Source organism: Argiope bruennichi, chromosome 6 (assembly GCF_947563725.1).
Source record: "Argiope bruennichi chromosome 6, qqArgBrue1.1, whole genome shotgun sequence".
Lineage (NCBI taxonomy): Eukaryota > Metazoa > Arthropoda > Arachnida > Araneae > Araneidae > Argiope > Argiope bruennichi.
In genome coordinates, this window is record NC_079156.1 from 19,837,933 (window position 1) to 19,864,188 (window position 26,256).

At 29.8% G+C, this 26,256-nt stretch overlaps 1 protein-coding gene across 1 annotated transcript in view; it reads right to left on the reverse strand.

Moving 5' to 3' along the window:
* Window positions 1–6,749: 6,749 nt before the first annotated feature.
* The window catches only part of LOC129972424 (NHL repeat-containing protein 2-like), a 32,304-nt gene continuing 12,797 nt past the window's right edge, over window positions 6,750–26,256 (reverse strand). Inside the window, exons 6-11 of the mRNA XM_056086560.1 lie at window positions 25,740–25,842; window positions 18,905–19,130; window positions 17,224–17,343; window positions 15,597–15,806; window positions 11,985–12,180; window positions 6,750–7,091 (exon numbers count right to left, since the gene is read on the reverse strand). Coding sequence (XP_055942535.1) covers window positions 6,841–7,091; window positions 11,985–12,180; window positions 15,597–15,806; window positions 17,224–17,343; window positions 18,905–19,130; window positions 25,740–25,842 — 1,106 coding nt within the window. The 3' untranslated portion in view covers window positions 6,750–6,840. The remainder of the gene's footprint in view (window positions 7,092–11,984; window positions 12,181–15,596; window positions 15,807–17,223; window positions 17,344–18,904; window positions 19,131–25,739; window positions 25,843–26,256) is intronic.

Below are 26,256 nucleotides of genomic sequence, written 5' to 3' on the forward strand. Positions count from 1 at the left end.
GAATTAATTTATCTATTTCAGCTTATTTTTAAATTTTGATTTTTTTTAAACTATTGATTTAATTTAGTTATTGGAGTAAGATTACTATATTCTGCCAAAGATAGTGCCAGCAGAATGAACAGAATGAAGGCCATTAGAAAGTCATGTCACAGGCAATTAGAAATTATATTTATGAGATAGTGCATTGTCAAATGCGAACATCGGAAATCAAGGTCGCAAATACCATTAAGCGGAGCGGTGACTTTAAACTTTCCTGTGAATAACTCAAATTTCAATGATACGATAATTCCAAGAATAACTGGTCCTTTCGCTTTTTAACCTCTTCATAGATTTCTCCTTTTCCCTTTATTCCCGTTAAGGGGATGGGAGAACGCATACCCTGAGGATACAAGAGAAGAATGCTTTGTGTTTCTGGCACTTTCTTTCCTCCCCTGGAGGTTCTGGGATCAGCTGATATCCCTTCCTTTCTTTCAGAGGTGTCGGCAAGGGGAATTGTTATATTAATATCGTACATAATATTGAAATCGAACTTTGTCGTGTACTCGCCTATGGTACACGGATTCTTTTACTGTGATTGAAAAACTACTCTCCTTGAAAAAATAAACTATAACATTTATTTCCACGACAAGACAAGTTATTCTATATACATATTAACTTTAAATGCCTGCATTTCCGAAAGAAAATAGTTCAGAATCTTTTCAGCTGCTGATTACAACGTTTTTCAAGTTTTTAATTCCAAGTTTTTTTTAAAATTCCAATACGGAGTTGAGTTGTTACTCGCTTCGTCAAAGATCGAGGATTCACGCAACAACCTCGATGTCTTTTCGGTACATTCACCTGACTGATTGCGTGTAAGCATTATGAACTTTTAAAAAATTCAATGTATTTTTCCTTATTTCAAGGTAAAATATAAATAGTGAAGAAACCTGAGATTCATTTTATTTGAATTTGTAGATGCAATTTTTGATAATTCTATCTCATTTCTGCTTTCTTTTTTGATAACGAAGCATTGTCTAGTGTTTATCATGAGGTTTCATGGTACATTAATGTGAGAATGACCAATTTTATATTAGTAAAGTGAAAAGAAAATTGCCTTTTTTTAAGTTGATTATTTTCCCCACATTATATAACAAAGAGGTCTTATATTCTTTTTGGTTAAATATATTTCGAAAATAAGTTAAAAAACGATAGTGCGTAAATATTTCTCACAAAAAGTATATACTTTTATGGATGTGATTTCATACACCGTTGTAAAAGAAGCCATTCATTTCTTCTATAAATTAGGAAGAATCATTAGATGATTGGATTATTCTAAGCAACACTAATTTTATATTCCTTTTATAGACATTTTGTATTCTTAAAAAATATTTTGAAAAAAAAAATATTTTTTTTTTATATATGAGATGTCTGTTTTAAATCTAATATTTAAGGATGGATGATGTAATATATTTAAGCATTGCTCTGAAATGCGATTCCTTTAAAATTGAATTTCTCCATTTCCTACATTATTTAACATTTGCTGCATTGTTTACTACTTTTAAGTGTCACAAATTGGGCAAAGATATTGCTTTCCCCTTCTGCAGATTTTCCGCCCAATAGGAATGCTAATTAATTCTCAGCCACCCGAAAGCAGTGTCAGGGCATCAGTTGTTTATTGCTTCAAATTTTATGAGAAGAATAGATCCTTGTTTTTTATTTCTGAAAAAAATTGAAATTGCCTTGTAGTTTCAAAATGCAGCAAATCTGTGTGGGAAATGGTAATTGTTTTTCAATTGTTTCATATAACACTTCATAAAATTTGCGTAATTAAACAAATATTTATAATTTTTGCTTTGATAAGGTTCTAGTTATTACAAATTAAATGTGTCCGATCCTTTGAATTTTTAAAAATATTTAAACTTATGAAAATATTTTTATTACATTATAAAATTATTTCTCAAAATTAGGGAAAAAAATTTAATTCCTGAAACAATATATATATTGTTACGAATTCTGTAAATTGGTGTAATTTGTCTTATGCAGGGGTGTTTGTGGGACCCCAAAAAATCCCCTGAAACTTTTACGGACTTACTACCGGCATTTTGGAGTTTCGAGAAGGGGGGGGGGAGAGAAATGAAAAATTACAATTATGAAATATTGAATGACCTAATTATAAAAGTTCAATGAATTACTTTTTTTGCAAAATTAATAACCATAAATTTTCAAACATATAAACTACTACATTTTATGCAAATATTTTAAATTACCTGAATTAATTCTTTAAAAAAATTATCTAATTTCTGCTGCTTTTTTTTATTTTCTGATGTTTGTGGGCTTGTCGTTCTTTTGTGGTGAACTTCATAATTGCAGGAAGATTGACTTTTATTTTCCTCATTTACAGTTGAAGAAATTTCCTCAAGAACTGCACATGCAGAGGTAGAAGCAGTTTGCTTTTCTGCTAATGTAGAAGGTTTTTCAGAGACTTTTATAGGTGACTCATCTGAAATACATGTTTTTAAGTCCTCTTGATATGTTTTCCAACTTCTGTACATATTCAGTAAGAGATCTTTGTGAATTGGATCAGTCATTGGATTTTTTGAGCCATATTTTTCACATGAGGTTTCTTTAGAAGCCATTAAATCATATTTAATAGTCTGCACTGCATCTAGGGAATCAATCTTAAGAGAGGTTCTATAGTCAGTGACAAGTGTATCTATTAAGTTGAATGCACTTTCCACTAATGGGCCATGGAAGCAGCTAAGGCAGGCTTTGACCAATTTAGCCAATGTAGGATACTTATAATCATTTGTGAAATCATCTTTTAAATTAAAAACTTTAGACCAATATTTATCAATTGTACACTTGACTTGATTTCCACTTTCATTAGATGTGTAGAGCATTTCTTTGGTGATATCAATATCACTCTGGTATAACCTTATTTCAGCTTCTACTTTTGACTTTTCATTATCACTAAAAATATGGGACATAAAAGATGATAATTTTTCAAAAGCTAATATTGTACTGGTTTTACCTCTTAGCTCTGAATCTAATGCTGTAAAACTAATTAGATATGAATTTTTAAGGGGTAATTTCTGTTTCGTATGCTGAAATTTCAAAGTGAAATTCTCTTGCGTACATAAATAAAAAAATATTTCAATAAGAGAAACGAAAATTTTACACAGCGGAGAAAAAAAAGTTGCGAAGCGATCAATGACAAATAGCTAATACGGCGAAAAATCCCCCTTCTCTACTAATTGGCGCCACGCCAGGAGAGATAAGACCTTTGAACCCAGAGTCACGTGATCGCACATCTGGTCGCGAAGTCTCTCCCTTTTTTTTTCTGCCGCGCCTACTTGCCGAAAAGAATCCAGAAGAGAATGTCCGAGAAACGGGGGAATGAGTCATAACTCGCAATAAGGAAAGAACAAAAAAGAAGTTTTTTCCCCCTTTTCACGCATTATCACTGCCTTTGGAGAAAGAAAGGAAAAGTTTTCACCACACACGCTGACCTTGCGTTTTCTGCTTTCAAAGCAAACAAAATCGCCCAGATCAAAATAAATAATTCCTTATTATTCCTACTTCCTTTTGAACGACGATCCCCGGAATTTCCGGGTATCGAAGTTCAAAATCCCCGGAATTCTGGGGTTTCCCCGGAGCACAAACACCCCTGCTTATGATAATGAATGTTATATGTATCCCATTGTATTTCAATAGCAAGTCGCCAAATTGACGAGATATTGGCTCATTGGCGATGTTTTAGGCAACTAATTTTTGTCGCCAAATTTGGCGACGGAAGTTGGAAACCTTGGCGACAGAGAGAATTTTCTAGAGGGATCCTGATTTCTTGAATTCTCTCCAAGGTTCTGGATTTTTCGAATATGACATAACTTCCTGTTAGTGACGTCACTTCCGGCAGAGAGCATATAAAAACAAGCACGAAAGATTAGGAGTGGTATTGGAGCCTTAGACAGCAAGCAAGCTGTAGGCTGGTGACTGAGCTATTGAATGCGCAGTGTTATTCTTTTAGTCTTCGTTAAATAAATAGCTTTATTTTTTTTTTTAAAAGGATTCTGCTTATTGAATTTACTCTAAGCACATCGCAGGAAATTCGTAACAATATATATTTGTATAATTTTTTATGGGGTGAATTTATTTCTTGTTCTACTATTAAAATATTTGGAACTTATTAGATTTCATTGTATCGAAAATATAGTATTGTTAGAATATTTTATAACCATTAATGAATTAAAATCTTAATTATTCACTCTGCATTTTTTTTATACCACATTTCTTCATAGTATTCACTAAAATGTTGCGAATACTATGTTTGTTTCTCGGGACCTCCAGAAAAATAAGATTATTGCTATATTAAAATTTTTCAATTTTTTTCATTAATAACTTTATTCTACTACACTATTCAGCAAGTTTATCATAGAAGGACTTTGAATTTTTTTCACAATTTTTTCATGGGTTAAATTTACTGCTGCATTGTCATTAAATGAATGCACATATTCTTTTGTGTTCATAAAAAAAAAAGATTAATTTCATTTTACAATAAAATAATAACTAAGAAAGATTCTTATACGATGTACAACTACATTAAAATTCAAATTATAACACATGGTATTATACAATAAACGACAAATTCAATAACAACATTTATACCACTATTTGGAATAAAGTTTTCAAGCAAATAAAAAATCTCTAGTTTTAGAAATTTTTTACAAATTGATATTGTGTATAAGTAAAATACAGCAAAATGTGAGGTTTGTGACTGTCGTAACTATATAATCTTAGGAGCTAAAACAACTTAACACTAAAACATATTTAAAATTAAATATATAAGTTCAAAATACACTTCAAAAAATCATAAAAGGTTTTCAAGACCGTAATTTGTAAGTCCCTTCCTCCCTTTGTGTATTTTACCTTTTAACAATTTAATCCAATAGAGGTCCGCATGCATCTCATTCTATTTATATCATTTTCAAAAAAAAAAAAATTTCTTCTATTGCTTAATGGTTTAATTATATAATTTACAAATAAAAACACATTATAGAATTATAAGTAAAAATGATATTATCTATAGTTTGTTTATTCATCAAGAGTGTAAAAATCAAGCCGAGTCTATAAGATACTCTTATATAAGTCACATAGCACATGAAATTAGTTTATACAAATCTAATATATAAGTTAAATAATTCCCAATTTTGTTTTTTGCAGAATATTAAAAACTATTTATTGTTCCTATACAGATTATTAAAAATTGAAAGCTACTAAAACCAAAATAATAAATTACTCAATAATTTAATTTAGTTCAATTTAATAACATAAAAACAATATCATCCAAGAGATTCCTAACCTAAAACTATATAACTATAAATACAATTTAATTATAAAAGCATACAACTAACCTAAAAAAAATTTAAATCATGTCCGAATCCATTGAAAATATTGTCAACAATCAGAACACAATGCGCATGCGTGAATTTTCAACGCCAGTTAAGGCAACGCAAATGCGTGAAATTTTCTACGCGAGTTGGGGTAACGCTATACAGATTAGAAATTTTTAATTTCCTTTATTCTATTTTATTTTAATTCAAAAATACTTCAGAATGAATCTGAAAGATCGATTAATTAACAAAGTTTAATTTTAAATGCATAAAGCATTAAGAAAATAAACAGAATCGTTTGAAATAATCGGTGGAAAAATACGACGCATAACCTCATTAGCGTGGGGAAAAAAACTGAAACCTTACTCATTTGGCGGTGGGGAAATGAAGATTTTTTTGGCGGGAAAGTTAGTTTTTAATTAATAATTAAAATTCTAATTAAAAATTTAAAAAACGAGACACCAGGTGCACATTCCCGACCTCCAAGATATACATGTACCAAATTTAGTAGCTGTAGGTCAAACGCTGAGCCTAGGTGAGGTTGGCCTGTAGAGCTCCAACACACACACACACACACACACACACACACACACACACACACACACACACACACACACACACACACACACACACACACACACACACACACACACATTGAGCTTTATTATAAGTATAGATATAGAAGACAGGAGCATACATGCTGTTGTAATATACTCGAGTAATTTAATAGAATTGAAAGTTAATAAAGATGTTTAGTATTCAGAAGTTAGCTCTATGTATTGTAATGGGTCAGTTCCTGACTTTTTAACTTTCAGTAATTTTTCTATTAGAACATTAAATAATTCACTGAAGGATATAATTCCAATGAATGAATTTTATTTTAGGGAGGAGTTAGTACAAAGAGAATTGCCAACAATGATTTCACATTTGCAGTTTGTTTGGCTTGTTTGGAAGATCTAATTGCAACCAAGAGATCACCACATTAAAGTTTCTTTGTGGGTTTTATTTTGCTTATATTTTCAGAAATGGAGACATGCTATGAAATAATTCTTCAGAATTCCTTTGCATGCGATTTATATACAGAAGTTGAAACATTCTGTTGTTTAGTAAAACAATCCCCCCCCCCATACACCATTTATAAGGATTCAGATCTGACAACATTGTCAACCATGGAACCCAATAGATCCATGAAAGATGTCTCTGCAGATAGTGATCGGATTTAATGCCAAAGTCCATGGAAATTATCCTTTCATTTGATTCTCAGCAGATTAGCCATTCTAATGGCTAGCTATAATAGCTACCAGCCAAACTGGTATACTGTGGACCACATTGTAAATGTAGAAAGTTCATTTACTCAAAATAAGATATCCAACTGCTAAAAAAGTTTTAAAAAATAGTATTTATTTGTAAAAATTTAATATAAAATATAATTCTGGATAACAAATAAATAAGAAATTGCCATAAGGTTTTATCAATTAAAAATAAAAACACCATCATAACATTCAAGTCCTTCTTCAGAGAATTCTATTTCAAGTTTTACAGTAACTTCTTTGGGAAAACAAATATTATTAATATCATCGCATAAAGTCAAATTGGCTGAAATAATAATTTCAGATAAAGTATGTTCTTTGCTGCCATCAATGCACTTCAAAATTAAAGAAGGTTGCCAAGTTGAATGGAAAAGAGAATTTGATCTGCATCCCACATTCCAGTAACAAGAACCTAAAATGTAGAAAGCATACACATGAAAAGATAGCACTCCAAATATATATAAATATTATATTGCTTTTTAAAGGTTAAAAAAACATGAATGGTTATTCCTCCACTTTCAGCACAATAAGAATGTCAATTATGAGGTGTTCAAAGAATAGTAGAAATAATGTGTTATACAATCAGATGTTCTTGAAACTAAATGAAATATAGTGTTAAGATTTTAAAAAAAATACTAATCTTGTATCAGAAGATTAAAAAAAAGAAAAAAATTAATGTTTAAGAAGTGTTATGTTATTGCTTTGTAAAAAAAAAAAAAAAAAAGAAAAGAAATTGCAACAGATTATTAATTAAAATGCCTATATTTCTCAATCAGCATGGCCACTGAATTACAAAATTTCAATCTAATGTAATCAAGTGAATCCGAAAGAACTTCTGTTAACATGATACTTAAATTTGAGTTCAACTTGATGAGATAAAAGCAAACATCATATTATGCCTAAAGTTTTTCTATTTAATGAATATCAACTGAAGAATTCCTTCTAATAGTTTAAACATGCATATTGTTACATTTATAATATCTCCCTATTTAAAACTTATCTCTCACTATATTGTTATGAAACTTCAATAACTTCAATTCAACTAAGTCCATAAAGTCACCGGGTTCGCTTGTAGTGGGTATATGGTGAGAAAAAAATCAACAGACCTCAATAACAAACGACAACTTTTATTAAACACGAAGACAAGAATGCGCAGACAACAGATATACAGCCGAGACGAACACAGACAGACAATACACACTACAACAAACAATAGCCCACAAGTAGTAATAACAACCACAGCACACAAAGCGGCCTTACAGAATTCAGCAGAAGGAGGGAATCTTCGTAGCTTCACACTACGGTCTCTCCAAACACCTGCAATTCTCCAATGTCTCCTCGCTTTAGCTGTTCCAACTACCGACTCACTACTACACGACTCGATGCTGCTTCCACAATAAACAGCGCATAGCTCAATTCAGCAAACGCTTGAGCTTCGCTGGACTGATTCGCTGTCTCTTTCCACGACTCAATACACAACTGTCTTAAGCATGGGACTGCCGCCCTTTTATAGAAGGCGGGCAAAGAAAGTTCCGGAACAAGCAGGCATATCTCGGTTCCTATTGGTTCAATCACTAAAATTCTGAAAGTTTCCATTATTATCTATTTTGTCGCCAAACCCTGACATCACTAATTCGGTATCCAATCAGCATCCAACAGAGCTGATCGTAAAACGGCCTTTCCAGTAATTGAACTAACCAAGCTGGGAAGCAACGCTACAGATTTGTAACAATATATAAAAAACGAGCATCTTCTTCTTTGATTTTACACAATTGCATATCTTCTGAAAAAAGGTTTTTGGTCAGCAGAGATTGGATATACTTTTTTGGACAAATAAAGTTTTCATATTTATCCTTGTGGAAAACAAAAAACAGAAACCTTAGAAATTTTGCTGTTCCCCCCCCCCCTTTTTTTGCTTCTGCTCTTTCCCCTATTAATTTCTCGAATGGGTAAGTGAGATTCATTCATCCCCCCCTTTAACTTACATTTTTTGGTAAAGTTGAGCCACATGATTGTCACTATGAAAGTTTTTGATAACGATTTATTGTCATTGAATTCAGTTAGGAATAAATTGAAAATGCATCTGCAAATAATTCCAAAGTTTTATAAAAGCGGTAAGCACCCAATCAAACATTTTAAGAGTGGATTAACATAAGGAATAAATATTATTGTATCTAATTCAGAACTAAGTCTAAGATTTCTCAAAGGAATCTTTTTCTACTACAAGCATATATTAAAAAAATCATCAAATATCTCAAATATAAAATTTCCCAACAAGAAAACCAGATCAGGATTGAGATCCCCCCTACCAGAAAATATGAAAATCAGGCAATAGCACAATCAGACATTTAGGGGAATGCAAAGTAACTTCCATTATGGTCGCAGCAAATATACTCAAAACCCACATAAGGGAACAATACAACATTGGTTGGCAGTAGTCCCGTATCATATCGTTTCTACATCTATCAGGGAATCGAATTTGGAACTTACTTATATGGCAACTCTTCATCCCTATAGCTGAAGTGTATCCCCTTCCTAGTGGGAATCAATATTAAAAAATTATCTTTTTGATGCAGAATCCATTTTATGCAATACAATATGCAGAATCCATTTTATGCAAGTTATGAGCATACCTATCACAATGGATGCAATACACGAGAAAATGGCATCCCACCTTCTTTTGTTTAACATCCCCACCAAAATACCACTAATCCCTGGAGAGTCTCTTCAATTGAAGAATAAATCACTCCCTTACTTATTAGTGAGCACATCAATGCACTTATTTCTCATCAAGCTTTAGAAAAAAGCTTCTGGCAGAAGCTTTTTCCAGAATGCCGTAGGTGTAATAAAAATAACAATTTTCATTGGCCAAATCTAATGGTGTTCCAATGCAAGTATCTAGGATGAGACACCTGGAACTTAATGGCTTCATAAAAAACTTCCATTCTTTTACAGCCTCTAAAATTTGTGAGGGATTAAAAAATAATTAATCTGTCTCAGTCATTCAATTTTTCAAGATTTTTGCTTCCTATTGCTTTTCCATTTTGCATGGATAATATTTTTCTGTATGCCATTTATTCACTGGAACTGCAGAAACTTTAAATTTAAAAAATAGCTGAATATTTCTCTTTTTCCACATCAGAATTATAGATCTCTTAGGAGGTTTTCCTTAACCCAGAAAATCATCTTAAGATGGAACAAAATGATACTATGGAACACATCTATAGTTGGTGCAATTACTGGTAATTAACTATTTGTTTAAAAAGACGTTCTATAGCCGATATCTCAAAAAGAAAGTGTACTATGTACCTCAAGTCATATACGCAGATTTCTCACTGCCTTAAAAACAAAATATGATACACTTAGATTTAACTTTTCTAAAACAAATAAAAAAAGATTAACATAAAGAACCTCTTCAGTAAAACCCTTCAAAAAATTAACACCTTCGATGGAACTCGATAGATACGAAATCAGTTCAAAGAATCAATATCCACATTAATAGCAAAAGTATTTATAATTTATCTTTTTATAATTATGCAATCATTAATAAATTTTCTGAAATCCAGTTCAAAATTTACAATAACGTTCGAATTATGGCTTCCGGAATCACTTTGATCTTCCTAAATGGACATTATTTTGATGAAAGCATCTAAGAAGTTCTCTTGTGAAAAAAAATAAGATTAGCTTCACAGTTTTTTATCAAAAAAACTGCAAATAAAACTCAGTCACCAACCTTTGTTTAAAAGTCTAACTTGAGCATCTATTTGACTAAAAAAAAGATGAAATTGCTGTTTTCAGATGCTTCAAGAATTAAGCATTTCTTCAAGATCAATTATAATGCTCTCCAATCCTTCCATTTGTTGATATGAAATTTGAAAAATACTCCTTTATGACTTCAGTTTCCAAAACATGGCACATCCCACTTCTATACTCAAACTTTCGAAAATTAGCAAGCCATTGATGAGCTTGCATTTCCAGAAAATTTCACTGTAATTAACAGATAGTTTTTCATTCTTCAAACTTTGAAAAATATATTAAAAATGCAAATAAAATAAAATAAGATCTAATTAGAAGAAAATTTAATCCGAAAATCATATTGGTTTGGCCTCCATGGCACTACAATATTTCTTGGAATGAAATGGTGGATTACCTCATAAAAAATGCTGATTACTACCCATATTTTTAACGGACTATTGTTGAGGATATAATATATATTATTACCAGAAAATCATGTTTAATAATATAATAAGAGTGGGGGGGGGAAGCATTTACATTGTTTGTAATCTTCTTATCTCAAGTGATAAGCTGTTTAAGTTTTAAATCCTTCAATTTCCTATTTGTTTTACATTTGAAATAATGATTAATAAGGCTGAAAAATTGCTGGAATCCAGAAACTCCCAAGGATCATGGCATATATGCACAAAAAGCAAGACTAAAAATGTCAAGACTTCATTGTAGAAACTATTTACGAATTATTAAATGAAGATAAGGATTGTAAAATTCTCTTAAGATAATGAAATAAGATCTCAAAAACAATAAATTGTAATATATATATGTGTGTTATTATTTTTCTCTGATTCATATAGATCAGATAAACAAGAGCAGAACAATGGTATAATGGGTAATGAAATATAATTTCCATTATGGTGACTTCATTTGCTTTGCAAGTTTTGTAAAAAAAAGAAAAAGAAAAAGGGTTTAATCAATTTAAAAACATTTTTATGGGTCTTTCACACTTTTTCTACCAAACCAAATGAAGATTTAACTTGCAGTATGTCTGTGTATACATTGCATTTCCATGGAATTGAGTTTCAAATTCATGACACTCTGACCTTGAAACCAATAATACAATCACAACCCTAACATCACAGTTCCTGTTGAATTGAACTGAATTGCATCATCAGATTTTTCATTGCAAAACACTTATGTTCTTTGTAAATATGCATTTTATTTGAGCAGTAGCTTTTTAACATGTATTTCACTACATATAATAATAAGCAGATATATTAAATAATGAAAATTTGTGATTCATTCTTTAAATTAAAAACAATGTAGAGAACTTTTGTAGGAAATGCAAATTCAGTGGTAAACAATGATAAAAATCATTCAAAACAATTTTTTTGTGTTTGTTTTTTAATTTAAAAATATAAAAAATTATACCTTGTAGAGAACTGCTTTAAAATTCCATTCCCTTTTATGCAACTTGAAATTCTTAAAGAATTTTTAAGTTGTTATACAGGACAGATTTGCTTTTTTTAAAAAAATTCAAAAATTTGCAATAGGGTTCAAAAAATAAAAACTGTACCTTTTATTGATAGATTCCATGGCTGCATGACTCCCTCTGTGAGGGACAATCCTGGCTGATTCAGTTTGAAAGTGCAGTTTATCTTCCCTCCAACCTTGAGATTGATTTTTCTGAAATTAGAAATATCTTGATAGGGGAACCCAGACCCCACCAATGGAGCGTCAACACAAGAAATATCAGGAAAAGTGAGTGACATCTATATGAAAAATTGCAAGGTATTATCTCACAATATATTATAATAATGATTTTCATTTTAGGGAAACAAATCAAAATCAGAAATACATGTAGTCCAAATAAATAATCTTACGTGGACCTTAAAAATTCCATATAAATATGTATATAAAAACAATACTAATAAAGTAACAGAAGCACAAATTAAAATATTCAATAAATTTGAGTGTGCTTATATTAAAAGACAGATTTTTGGAATAATTAGGAATATTGGATAGAATAATCCATGTTAACAATGCAATTTTCATCCAGCATTAATCACTGAGAGTTTCTCATCAACCACAACACAGGACCACCTCCACACATCTAAGATTTCATCCCTGAAAACTTTTACCTCTTCCAAAAGATGTAGGGAAAAAAATGTAACTTTCATGCAGCTAATGAGATACATAGTGAATTGTAAAATATCATGAGCTCATGCAGACAAAAAAAATACTGAACTTGCATTGCAGTAGTGATAGAAATGCTTTAGGTTGTACAAGATGACTATTTTGAAAGAGATGGTATTCAAATTTGAGATAATTAATACATTATTATGCCAAAAGAGAAAATCTGGGAACTTTTTGAAATAACTGCAATAGCAACCAATATTTTAAACTTTTGAAGAAAATTCCATTTTTTTTATGGCTCAACAAGTCCTTAAAAAAAAATAATACAGATAAATTAATATTTATGATACAATCTTATCCAGAATACAATTCATCATATATTTTGTAGACACTTTCCATAAATTACAATCAAATCATTAAAACCCGGGGGATTAATGTCCTAAAAACTTTTTCACCTACTCTTTAATAAATGTACGTGTGAATTATTAACCATATGCCATAGATAAACAATATGAGCATATTAGAGTGTTATATTTGGCAATTAATTACTGCAATGTGGTTACTACAAAACTATTAGAAAACCTGAAGTTTATTTCCGTCTTTTTTTATCTAGTTGACTAAAAACAAAATTTGACAGAAAACTACAACTATCTAAAAATTACATGCAAAATTTCATATATTTAAATCATTCCATTTTTCAGAAATCACATTTGCATGCTTATGAAAGCACAGATCGATAAGATGGTCAACTCCTTGATGGATTTCATTCTAAATGTGATACATAACTACACTTTAGATGTTAAAACTGAGTACCCAATTTTATGAATATAACTCTCTTCCTTTGTAATCATCAATTTATACTTAGATAGACTCCTCTGAATAGATTTTTTTCAACATTTGGTAGATATCTACACATTTGGAGTAGATATCATACGTCGAATTTTGTTCTTCCACAGATCACAGATATATATATATATATATATATACTTATAATAAAGCTCAATGTGTGTGTGTGTGTGTGTGTTGGCGCTCTACAGGCCAGACCGTTTGACATACAGCTACCAAATTTGGTACATGTATACCTTGGAGGTTGGGAATGTGCACCTGGGGTTTCTTTTTTCGAATTTTTAATTAGAATTTTAATTATTAATTAAAAACTAACTTTCCCGCCAAAAAAATCTTCCATTTTCCCCACCGCCAACTTTTCCGCCAAAAAAATCTTCCATTATCCCCAGCGCCAAACGAGAAAGGCTTCAGTTTTTTTTTCTCCCAACAGTCATGAGGCTAGGGTTAAAATTTTTCGGCGGATTATTTCAATCGGTTCTGTTTATTTTCTTAATGTTGGATGCATTTAAAATTAAACATTGTTAATGAATCAATCTTTCAGATTCATTCTGAAGTACTTTTGAATTAAAATAAAACAGAATAAAGGAAATTAAAAATTTCTAATCCGCATAGCGTTACCCCAACTGGCGTAGAAAAAATCATGTATTTGCGTTACGTAACCGGCGAAGAAAATTCACGCATGCGCATTGTTTTCTGATTGTTGGCATGACAACCATTATCAATGGACGATTTTAATTATTTTTGGGTTAGTTGCATGCTTTTGTAAGTAAATTGTATTTATGTTAGTTATATATTTTTTGTATATGCTTATAGTTTTAAGTACATCGTTTTTTAAGTAGTTTTTTTAAAACCTGTTTTCAACCGTTTATTTTAAACGATTCGTTTTATTTTCTTAGTGTTTGATGCATTTAAATTTAAACATTGTTAATGAATCGATCTGCTCATAATGAATCTAAGAAAATTTTGTTGACCAACTCTTGAGATATTACATAAATTAAAAAAGATATTCCTTAGTGCCCATAAAGTTTAAACGCTGAGTGACTCTATTTTCAGTAATCAGATTATAAAAAAATGCTTTGTTTCAGTAAAAAATATTATTATATTAATTGAAGATAAATTCTTTCCATTAATTTAAAGCATAAATTCTACGGGTGCTAACAGAAAATGAAAGAGATACATATTACGTTATGACTGAAGGCCTTTATAATATTATGAATGAATTATATGATAATCAAAATTTGAAGTTTTAAAATATTTTGATGAAGAAGCTATTAAAGTAGAAATTGCATAAAATATTTAATTATTAAAATTTTAACGAACATTAAGATTGGCGAACCGGCTGGTCGCCAAAGGCAGCTAGTATATATATATATATATATATATATATATATATATATATATATATATATATATATATATATATATATATATATATATATATATATATATATATATATATATATATGTATGTATGTATGTATGTATTTTTCAAACTCCTTAAAGTCTTAAAACATAGAGATCCAACAGAGTTTCAAGTTCGAATTTTTTGATGAATATAATATTTTTCTTTGTATACTTCAAATATGAGAAAATAATAATGAAGTGTAACTTGCTGCTTTCACTTTAATCTAGTCAATAAGCATCAGAATTCAGAAAGCCAATCTTGATTCATCTTTATCCAAACTCATTCATCTTCTCACATTAATGAAACATTTATATTTGAGCAGAATTAATATTCGTGTCATGTTCAAATGTGTATAAAAATGGCCTAAATACAATATTTAGAAACAATTCAAAAGTTTAACCCAATGCAATTCCATGAAATAGACTGAAAAAAATCTTTATTCAGAATAAGTATTAACAATATAAAAACTGATTTAAAAAATATATAATTCAAACTAGATATTATAACAATTACAGAACAAAAAATAAACTTGTTTTTACTTACTGAAGATTACAAAATGACTATTAAGTGTTTTTATGAGATATTCAAAAAAATTCATTTGCTCTTTGTGCCTTTTTTTTTCTTTATTAAAATTATGCACTTTTTAAATTATTGCATCACTTACTTGATTAACTTATCTTTCTATATGTGCATAGTTTTATGTTATTGAGAAAGTTGCAAGTCATTAAATCTGAGTACACATTTATGAAAATATTATTTATATATCATTTTTGGGAATTTTACATAATTGAAATTACTTACAACTTTAAGTATTTTTGTTTCAGGATCAATAATCTTTATGCTGTGGTTATTGGTATCAGCAATAAGTAAGAGTTTTTCATCTGAAGAATAACAAATTGCACTTGGTTCATCAAATTCGCACTTGAGTAAAGAAGCGTTTATTTTAGATCCTTTAATTCCACTCCCTGCCAGTGTAGAACATTCTCGCTTTTTATCATTAATAAGTTTGATCTAATAAAATACAAAAGGATTAACTAAGACAAATGCACTATTATTTTAATGCAAAATACAAATGAACGGAACAAATTTTCAAGGAATATACTCAGTAATAGCTGTTCCCAAGCAGTATAAAAAAAAAAACTTTGCAATTTCTTCCTTTTACAAGACATTTAGATTATTTCATTTCAGTCTTATTAATTAATTAATATATATTGAGATATTCAAATATCTTATTTCCATTTTCTTTTATAATCAACATTACTATAAATAAAATCATATTTATCTCCATTATAAAGCAAGAAATTTTATATATTGTTCATGTTTAATACTATATGAATTATACTATGAAAATATGTAGAGCGTACACCTTTGGATACTTAAGTCCTGATGTTATATAGATAATGGAAAATTATTTATTCCCATTAATAAAAGTATATGTGGAATATTTAAGGCAAAATATTAAGTAAAGATTTTACTGAATATATGAATAACTTAACATTTTTTTCCTTTATATTCTATATACAATTTTCTTTCTTCTAGTAGTTCCTTATATTCCAGTTAATATTTAGGTTTTAATATAATGGTTTACGCAAGAAAAGCAATTATCCACATGAGACTGAGTTTTCAATGACTAGCAAAATTAAATAAATAAAATAAAACATAATACACCTCTACAAAAATAAATCCCCTAAAAGACTTAACTCTTTAACTGTTTGCCCATACATCAAGCATAAATTGAATTATCACACTTTTAAACAGTAATTAAGTTATTCATAAATATTTTAATTCAATACAAAAATTTCTTAGAATAGATGGATATTCGAGTGTTTTATGGATATTAATTTGAAACAAAACAATAAAATATTCCAAAAACAGAAGGTACCATCTAATTAAATAGTGCACAAAATAAGCCATTTAAGAGAGTAAATCTATAAAAATCAAGCAAAAATTGAGCTTCAGTTTTGAAAATATTGATAAGCCAAAAGTGTATGAAACTTTGCAAAATGCTGCAACAAAATAAATTAATTCTTAGAAATTAAAAATAATATATTAATATATTTATTAAAAAATTAATTATTTTATATAAAAATTAATTATTATATAATTATTAATTATTTTTATAAGAAATTAATATATTTATTTGAAAATGTGTGTGCTTGTTTGACTAGATAGTTATGCCTATTAGCAAACAAATTTTCTTTTCTCTTCTTCTAAAAATAAAATAACTTAAGAATCATATTAAAAGATATTAAAAATTGTTATTCAATAAAATTAATTTAATTTCCTACATAGAAATAATGTTCAACTATTTGTTGGCAGACGGGGGAAAAAAAGGGTTAACCTTTTTCAATTTTTTTGACAGTTGGGCATTATTTTTGCTTAAATAATCTTTCGAATAAACAGGTGCTATATAAAATGTCATACTTACTTTATGGTTATATGAATCAGCAATATATATTGTTGCTTCATCAGCTGCACATATACCTAAAGGGTGTTGTAATTTCACATCATAACCTGACCCATCTTTGTCACCATATTGAAACAAATCCTGAGTAAGAAAATATCCATTACGATCATGGCAAATTTAGTTAATTTATGTTACTATAAGTATGAATAGATGCATGCCTAATTTATTGGCAAATATGAACCATATAAACAAGGTTGCAAAAGAAAAACAAAAATTCATTTCTTTACAAAATTATTGCACTTTTAAAAATAAGCATATAACAGAAGAATAAATATAATAGTAGAATAAATGTTTCCTTTTTAGCAATTAGTATTCTGCATTGAGAATATTCCTACACAGAGAAAAATTTAATTAATAATAATTGCGTTCAAAATAAAATTAGTAATTCTAAATAATTCAGGAGACTTCTTTTCTTTTTTTTTATAAATGCTATTATTTACTAGTACAGATTAGCATGTTCCATATTTGAAATAATTATATGATACATATATAACAATGTCAAGAAATTAATTTTAAAAAATAGATGTAGGATGCTTTTGAACTGAAAATAATTTTTTTCTTCCTATACTATCATATTTCTTTCCAGACTCTATTTTGAGGTATTAAAAAGTATCTGATGATAATAAGAAAAAAGACAACACATGTGTATTTTTAAACTAAAGAGAAGGTGGGGAGGAAGCAGATACTACAAAATTAATTTTATAACCATTATAGGGAAAACAAATCAATTAATCCCAAATGCCTAAATCAAGGAAATTTCAAAATTAAACTAAAAAATATTTTTGCCATTTTAGATTCTAACATCTATTTTTTGTTATTTCTTAATACAAACCTCTACTTAAACTATAGAATTTTTTTAGAATTAAGGTACAAATTTTATTAAAATTTTATAATATACTATTATAATACTATTTAGTTCACAAAATAAGATTGGGTTTATGAATCTGACATACTAAATTTGTATGAAAAAGATTTTTTTCTCTTTAGAAATGAAAAATTACAGCAGACATACAAAACTACATTCTAGAACTACAATCATTTTATTCTCCTTATTTATTATATTACCACATATGCAATGACTAGATTCATAATTGAAGACATACTTAAGTTGCATTTTTGAATACTTTTATTTTCAGACATTTCCATTCTAATGTTTGCTTTAAAAAAAAAGAATCAGGAATGGTGGTTCCTACAAGCTTAAATTCCAAGATTTAGCATTAATCTGTATTGATTAATTCCCAATTAATAATAAAAATATTGCATATATAGAATAATTTATGGTCTTTACTTAATAAGTAATCTTTGTGCTAAAAAAAAATTACCTGTTCTTCTGGAAAGAGAACAATTTTTCCAGCTTAAAATTCTGAACGAATTCATTCTGACTAAGAACACTTGAAAACACTTTTCTGTCAGCATAAATGTTGATGCAAAATTTTACATTTTTGTTAGTTAACAAAATGTTTAGTTTTACATTTTTGTTAGTTGCCAGTTACAAAAATATATGCAAATGCACTTAGTATGAAAACTTTACAATGCAATTTTGTATGCATATTTCATTTGTTATCAGGTTAATTTAAATATATTGAAAATTTATGACCTTTTCATAACTCTGTGACAAGCCATAAATAAAATTTAAACTTACTTTAGGATCCAAGCCTCCACCAACAACAGTTTTAACATGACCATTTTTAAGAGATAATGAACGAATAGTTGAACTTTCACTATCAGCGATAAATAAAACACCAGGATTTAATTCTGAATATGATACACCTGATGGCTGTGCAAATCCAGCTTTCATTTTGTAACTATTATTCCGACATTCTTCAATTCCACTACCAGCAAATGGAGAACATTCTAGATATTTATGCCTGTGGAAGAAGGGAAATTTTTAAAAAAATATTCTATGATTTAGAATAATAATATATAATAGTAGGCAGTTTTTTCTAACAAATCACAAAATAAACATGAAAAAAATAAACAAGCTGTTTAAATTTTTATATAAATATTTTTAATTACCGTATTAGAAAAGAGAAGCTAAATATAGAAAAATAACAACATGAGTAGACATAAGGAAAATCAAATGATAGCCATGATATCCAGAATTTCTATTTGTGGAAACTTTTACATTTCCATAATAACTGCACTTTCCAAGTAAAATTATGATTCCAATTTAAAAAGGAATGCACATGAAATAATAAAGATGGATTCACATAATTATCATGAAAATCATGTGAAATAATACAGATAAAACCATAATACAAAGTAAGAACTAATGTCATAGCCCTTACATCTTTCAAGAAATAGGATTAAAAATTGCATGTGAAAGAATAATTCAATCTTGGAAGTCATGTCCATTTCTTGTCAATATTGAATGTAAATAAAAACAAAAATTACTGATCAATTCCACATTACATAGAATATTATAATAAAATTTAGTTTGCAATTTTATTCTATTAAGTACAAGAACTAACTTAGAATTTTTAATAAAAGATAAAACAAATCATATACATAAAAATGGCTGGATCGTGAATAATGTAATTAGCACAGACACATAGTACATAATTAATTATTACATGGAATCTAATATGTGTTGCATAAAAAATATTGGCCTTCTGATACATTATTTTTACCTTTAATTTCAGGACTCTTCATATAAAGGAAAAGAAAAAAAAAACTACACATATCAATAAGTTTTTTATACTTTTACAGATTAAAACAAATCAGTAATTATGCTTTTGTAATTTCCAATTTCTTGTTATTCTTTTTTCTAATGAGCATATTCATGATATTAGTACAAATATCTTTCTTCAATAATCAGTCTGCTGATTACACAACAAATATACCTTATATATGTAGTGACGAGCGCCATCTGCTGGTTGTTAGACGGAGTTGACGCTGGTTAGACGGAGAGCAGATCAGACGGATCTGGACGAGAGAAAAGACGTGTCAGATCAGACGGATCTGAACGAGAGTAAAGACGAGACGAGACGTATTCGACGAAATCTACTGAATGTTCAATTCTTTTATGTTAATGTATATATATCCTAATCGTCCTAAATGTAATTAAATGTGCGTTCTAAAATGGTAGTGATTTCTGAGTCCTACAAATATGGGGGCTCGGCCGGGATATTAATGAAGACCGGCACATAGACGAAAGAAGAGCCAAACAGGAGTGAAATTTGACGTAGAGCAATTTGACGTGATACAATAAACCTTTTGGATACCAACTCCTTGTGGACTGACGCAGTGTGGATCGACGTTGAAGAAATTGTGAGTACAATTTTGATTTATTCTCAAGTATGGCATTTCTTACTCGAGCACGAAAGAGCGACTTACTAACTTTAGTAGACGAATTAGAACTAACGGCACCACAGGATGCCAAAGTGCGACAGTTAGTTACAATGATAACAGAGTCGAAAGACTATGACGAAGAGTTCATAAAAAACTTACTTTTAACAATCACTCAGGAGCGCGAAAGATTAGATGCTGAAAAAGCCGAAAAGATTGAGCGTGAATATACTTTGAAAAAGTTAGAACTTGAGTTAAAAAGTAGAGAAAATACTTTAACTGTATTAGATATGCCTAAGACTGATATATTAAAATTGCTAAAGAATTATGATAATAGCGGAGACATAAGTGTTTACCTTTCGTTATTTGAGAAACAAATAAGTAGGGCTAACATTGCAAAAGAAAACTGGATTTCTTATTTACTCGGGTTATTACCATTGGATATAGTCAATTTAATTGCTCGCGAACCTGATCCATCAGCTAATGACTATGATTACATAAAAAAAACTCTTGCTTAAAAGATATAAATTAACTTCCGAACAACTCAGACAGAAGTTCTTTACTCACAAACGAGATTCTTCTTCTTCATGGCGGGATTTCGGTTTTGAACTGAATAACTTTTTTGAGGAATGGATAAATGGTTTAGAAATAACCGATTTTGAAGATTTAAAGCAGCTAATGGTCGTTGACCAGTTAAAGAGTAAAATACCAAATGACGTACGCGATCATTTTCTCGACGATTTGCCCAAAATAAAGAAAGTAGAAGATTTGGTTAATAAACTGGACGAATATGAAGCTGCACGAAGTCACCTTAAAAAGGAAACAAACAGAAATTGGCGTGTTTCCGAAAACAGAAGTAAATTTGATATCGCGAAAGAAGCTAAAAATTCACCATTGCCGTTCGTTCGTGCTCAAAAGAATTATGCTGATGATAATTACTATAACAAGAGTAATAATAAATGTTTTAATTGTAATGAGACTGGCCATAAATCAATTAATTGCAAGTTTAAAAACAAAGGATTGAAATGTTTCCAATGTGGTAACTTTGGCCACAAAGCCAGTAACTGCCCGCAGAGAGATTTTAAAGTGTCTCTCTCTAATAAAGTATATACTCGTAACTCTCCAAAAACTGTAAATAAGCTTAGTAAAAATGTTGAAATAAATGGTGTAAATTGTGATGCATTAATTGATACTGGAAGTGATATTACTATGATTAATTATGATTTTTATTTGAAAATTGGTAAACCTAATTTAACGACTGATAATGTGAAATTAGCTGGTATAAGTGGAGATAGCATTACTCCTCTAGGTTTTTTTTATTGTGATATATTAATTGATGAATATGTAATATCAACCAATGTGTATGTGTTAGAAATAATGCTGAACGAAATAATCATCGGCATGGACGTATTAAATAATCTAAGCTTTTCATTCCAAGAAAAACAAATTATCATTCATGGAAAAAAAGTCCAAATAAATTACACCCAGCTGGTGAGAAACGAGGTCAAGGTCGTGTCACTACGTTCCTCGGAGCTGAAAAGAGACAGTCAGGCACCTATTTTTGCTGAGACTGGCAATAAAATAAATACACATCCTCTCTTATACTTCATTCATTTAGCGGATTCGATAAACTATGATGAAATCGACATGAGTCATGTAAAAAAAACCTTGAGACAGGAAATAAATCGTCTTTTAAATAAGTATTCGCCAAACAAAACAAAAAGTACGGAGTTGCAAATGAAAATAATATTGAGCGATGATATTCCGATTAGTCATAACCCTCGAAGGCTACCTTTTAAAGAACAAAAATTTGTTGAAACTCAGATTGATAAATGGTTACAGGAAGGGATAATAAAACCCAGTTGTTCAAATTACTCTTTTCCCATAGTTTTAAGCAAGAAGAAGGATGACAGTTTATAGGTTATGCATTGATTTTCGTAAGCTAAATAAAAAGATGATTAAAGATCGGTACCCCTTACCCCTCATAGAAGATTTGCTAGACAAACTTGAGCAATCAAAAATATTCACTACTTTGGACTTGAAAAACGGATTTTTTCATGTAGACGTAGAGAAAGACAGCACAAAATTTACGTCTTTTGTAACACATCATGGCCAGTGGGAATTTCTTAAAGTACCATTTGGACTTTCCAATAGTCCGAGTGTATTTCAGCGTTATATTAATGTGATATCCAGGAATTTGATGCTAGATGGAACTGTACTGATTTATATGGATGACATTATTATTCCATCCAAAACCGAGGAAGAAGGGCTAGAAAAATTACAACGTGTTTTAAAGGTTGCATCAGAGTACGGTTTGGAGTTTAATTTTAAGAAGTGTCAGTTTTTAAAACCACAAATAGAATTTTTAGGCTATAGAATCCAAAACGGAACTATACAGCCCTCTGTATCTAAAACGGTAGCTGTACAAAAATTTCCACAACCACAAACTGTTAAACAAGTACAAGGCTTTTTAGGCCTTACTAGCTATTTTCGGAAATTCATACCCCACTATTCAAAAATCGCAAAACCGCTTAGTGATCTACTAAGAAAAGACATTGCATTTAAATTTGAATCTGAACAAAAGGAAGCTTTTCAAAAACTCAAAGATATTTTAACTCAGGAGCCAATTTTGCATCTCTATCAACAGGGATCAGTTTTAGAACATACAGATGCTAGCAGTCAGGGATTCGGAGCAGTGCTGCTGCAACAGGGAACCGACAATAAGTTTTATCCTATTCATTATTTTAGTCGAAAATCATCCCCACAACAAGAAAAATATAGTAGCTATGAATTAGAAGTTTTGGCTGTAATCGAAGCATTAAAAAAATTTAGACATTATTTACTGGGTTCTAAGTTTAAAATTGTGACTGATTGTTCCGCTTTTCAACAAACTATGAGTAAAAGAGATCTTACACCAAAAGTTGCAAGATGGGCTTTACAATTAGAGGAATTTGATTACCAAATTGTTCACAGATCAGGAAAACAAATGGCACACGTAGATTCTCTTAGTTGAAACGCAGTACTTGTTGTTACTCGTTCATATAGTGAAGTGACCACTAAAATAGCCAATGCTCAAAATCAGGACGAATTCCTTAAGAAATTAAAAGCTTTGATAGATAAACAAGAAGACGGTGAACACATTGTGAGAAATGGAGTTTTATACAAATACGATAATGGTAGAGAATTGCTCATAGTCCCAGAAGCATTACAAAGAGAAATTATTCGAGAAATTCACAATAAAGGACGTTACGCTGTGGCTAAGACGGAAGAAATTTTAAAGCAAGAATTTTACATACCAAAGTTGATGCCGAAAATAGAAAGTGTGATTGCCAATTGCGTGGAGTGTATTCTTTGTAATAAGAAACGTGGGAAAGGTGAAGGTTTCCTTAACCCCATCCCAAAAGAAAATTTGCCTTTAAGTACATATCACATAGATTTCATTGGCCCTATGCCTTCTACAAATAAGAACTATCATCATATTTTTTCAATAGTCGACGCTTTTACAAAATTTGTCTGGTTGTACCCGGTTAAATCAACATCTACTCAGGATGCAATAACTAAACTTAAGCTTCAACAATCTACTTTTGGAAATCCGACGAGAATAATAACAGACAGAGGTTCAGCTTTTACCTCAAAAGAATTTGAAACATACTGTCAGGATGAAAATATTGAACATTTCAAAATTAGCACTGGAATTCCTCGTGGAAATGGGCAAATTGAAATAATGCATAAAATTTTAATACCCATTCTATCAAAACTCTCAATAACAGACCCTACCAAATGGTATAAACATGTTGCATCAGTGCAAAAAATAATCAATAGTACTGTTTCAAGGAGTACAAAGTTTAACCCGTTTGAGCTTTTAACTGGAGTAAAATTAAAAGATACAACTGATTTACATTTAAAGGAAATATTGGAAGAAGAATACACAAAAGCAATGATGGAAGATCGAAATAATATGAGAGAAGAAGCAAGGGAAAACATTTTGAAGATGCAAGAAGAGAATCGCAAAAGTTTCAACAAACGAAGAAAAGTGGCGCGCATCTACAAACTTGGTGAATTATTGGCCATACAACGGACGCAGTTTGGAACTGGACTCAAACTAAGACCAAAGTTTCATGGACCATATCGGATTGTCAAGGTTAAACCTAAGGATCGGTATGACGTTGAAAAAGTTGGATGTCATGACGGACCAAATACAACTTCAACAGCAGCTGATTTCATGAAAGCATGGTCTTCAGACTAAAAGAAAAAAAAAAATGTTTATTGTTTTATCCAGATACTGTTTTCTTTTTTTTATTCTTTCAGATTTTTCTACTTTAACTTTCGAGGACGAAAGAGACGTCAGGATCGCCGAATGTAGTGACGAGCGCCATCTGCTGGTTGTTAGACGGAGTTGACGCTGGTTAGACGGATCTGGACGAGAGAAAAGACGTGTCAGATCAGACGGATCTGAACGAGAGTAAAGACGAGACGAGACGTATTCGACGAAATCTACTGAATGTTCAATTCTTTTATGTTAATGTATATATATCCTAAATGTCCTAATCGTCCTAAATGTAATTAAATGTGCGTTCTAAAATGGTAGTGATTTCTGAGTCCTACATATATTTTCAAGTGCAGTTTTAATTTTCTGTATTGATAGATATTTCTTCTCATCACCAATCAAAATTTTACTAAAGCTTATCAAAATCTTAAAAAATTAAATCAGCTACTATAAAAATAATGCTAAGTTCAAAAATTTATTTAGAAGATATAAGGGAAGAGGACAAATTCAAGAAATATCACTTGAAAGGCAATTAATAATACTGTTATGAAAAACTGGTTTCCAAATATAAATTACTAAAAACAATAAAATGCAGGAAATAAAAATCTGTTATAATCAATATTTATAAATGCATAAAAAATTATAGAAAATAAAAAATATTTGAAATTATTATACAAAAAAATTATAATATAGGAAACAAACCAATGATCTTTAGATCACCATTAATGAATTATATAAGGATAAAATAAATTATGATGAATTATATAAAGATAATTATAAGGATAAAAGAAAATTTTTATTCTACATAATTTTTATTTTTTAAAAAAGTTCCTGTATTTGAAATCTGAAAAAAAAATTGATATTGTTAAAAAGAACTAGAAATCTGAAACCATTATCTTAAAATGCTGCTAATTAGACATACTCATTAGATGATTTGATAGACACATCTTGTAATGGCATAGCCCATATTTGATGAGAACCAGCCACAGCTATGTAGAGAACATTTAATTCATTTGTTTCAGAACCTATAAACAGAAAAAAAAATGTTGAAGATAAAGAAGTAATATTAATGAACTGACAATACATTTAAACCTCAACATACATGGAACTAAATTTTCATCATTTCTGTTTAGCAAACCTGAACAAATAAGAAACAGCTCTCGTTGACATTGCATTTGAATTTCAATTTAACATAGCCATAACAAATGCAAACACAAGAGTGTAAGAAAAAAGGAATGAAAAAAAATTCCAAATTTTGAAAAGCCTGTTTTTATTTATTTTGCATTTCAATTAACTACAAAATACTTTGAAATTTTGCAGATTAATTGCAAAATCTTTGCAGTTTACATATATGAAAGTGATCAGGTAAAAAAAAGTATCAACAGACATATTATCATAAAAATCTAAACAATCTAAAAAGTAATAACTATAGAGAACTG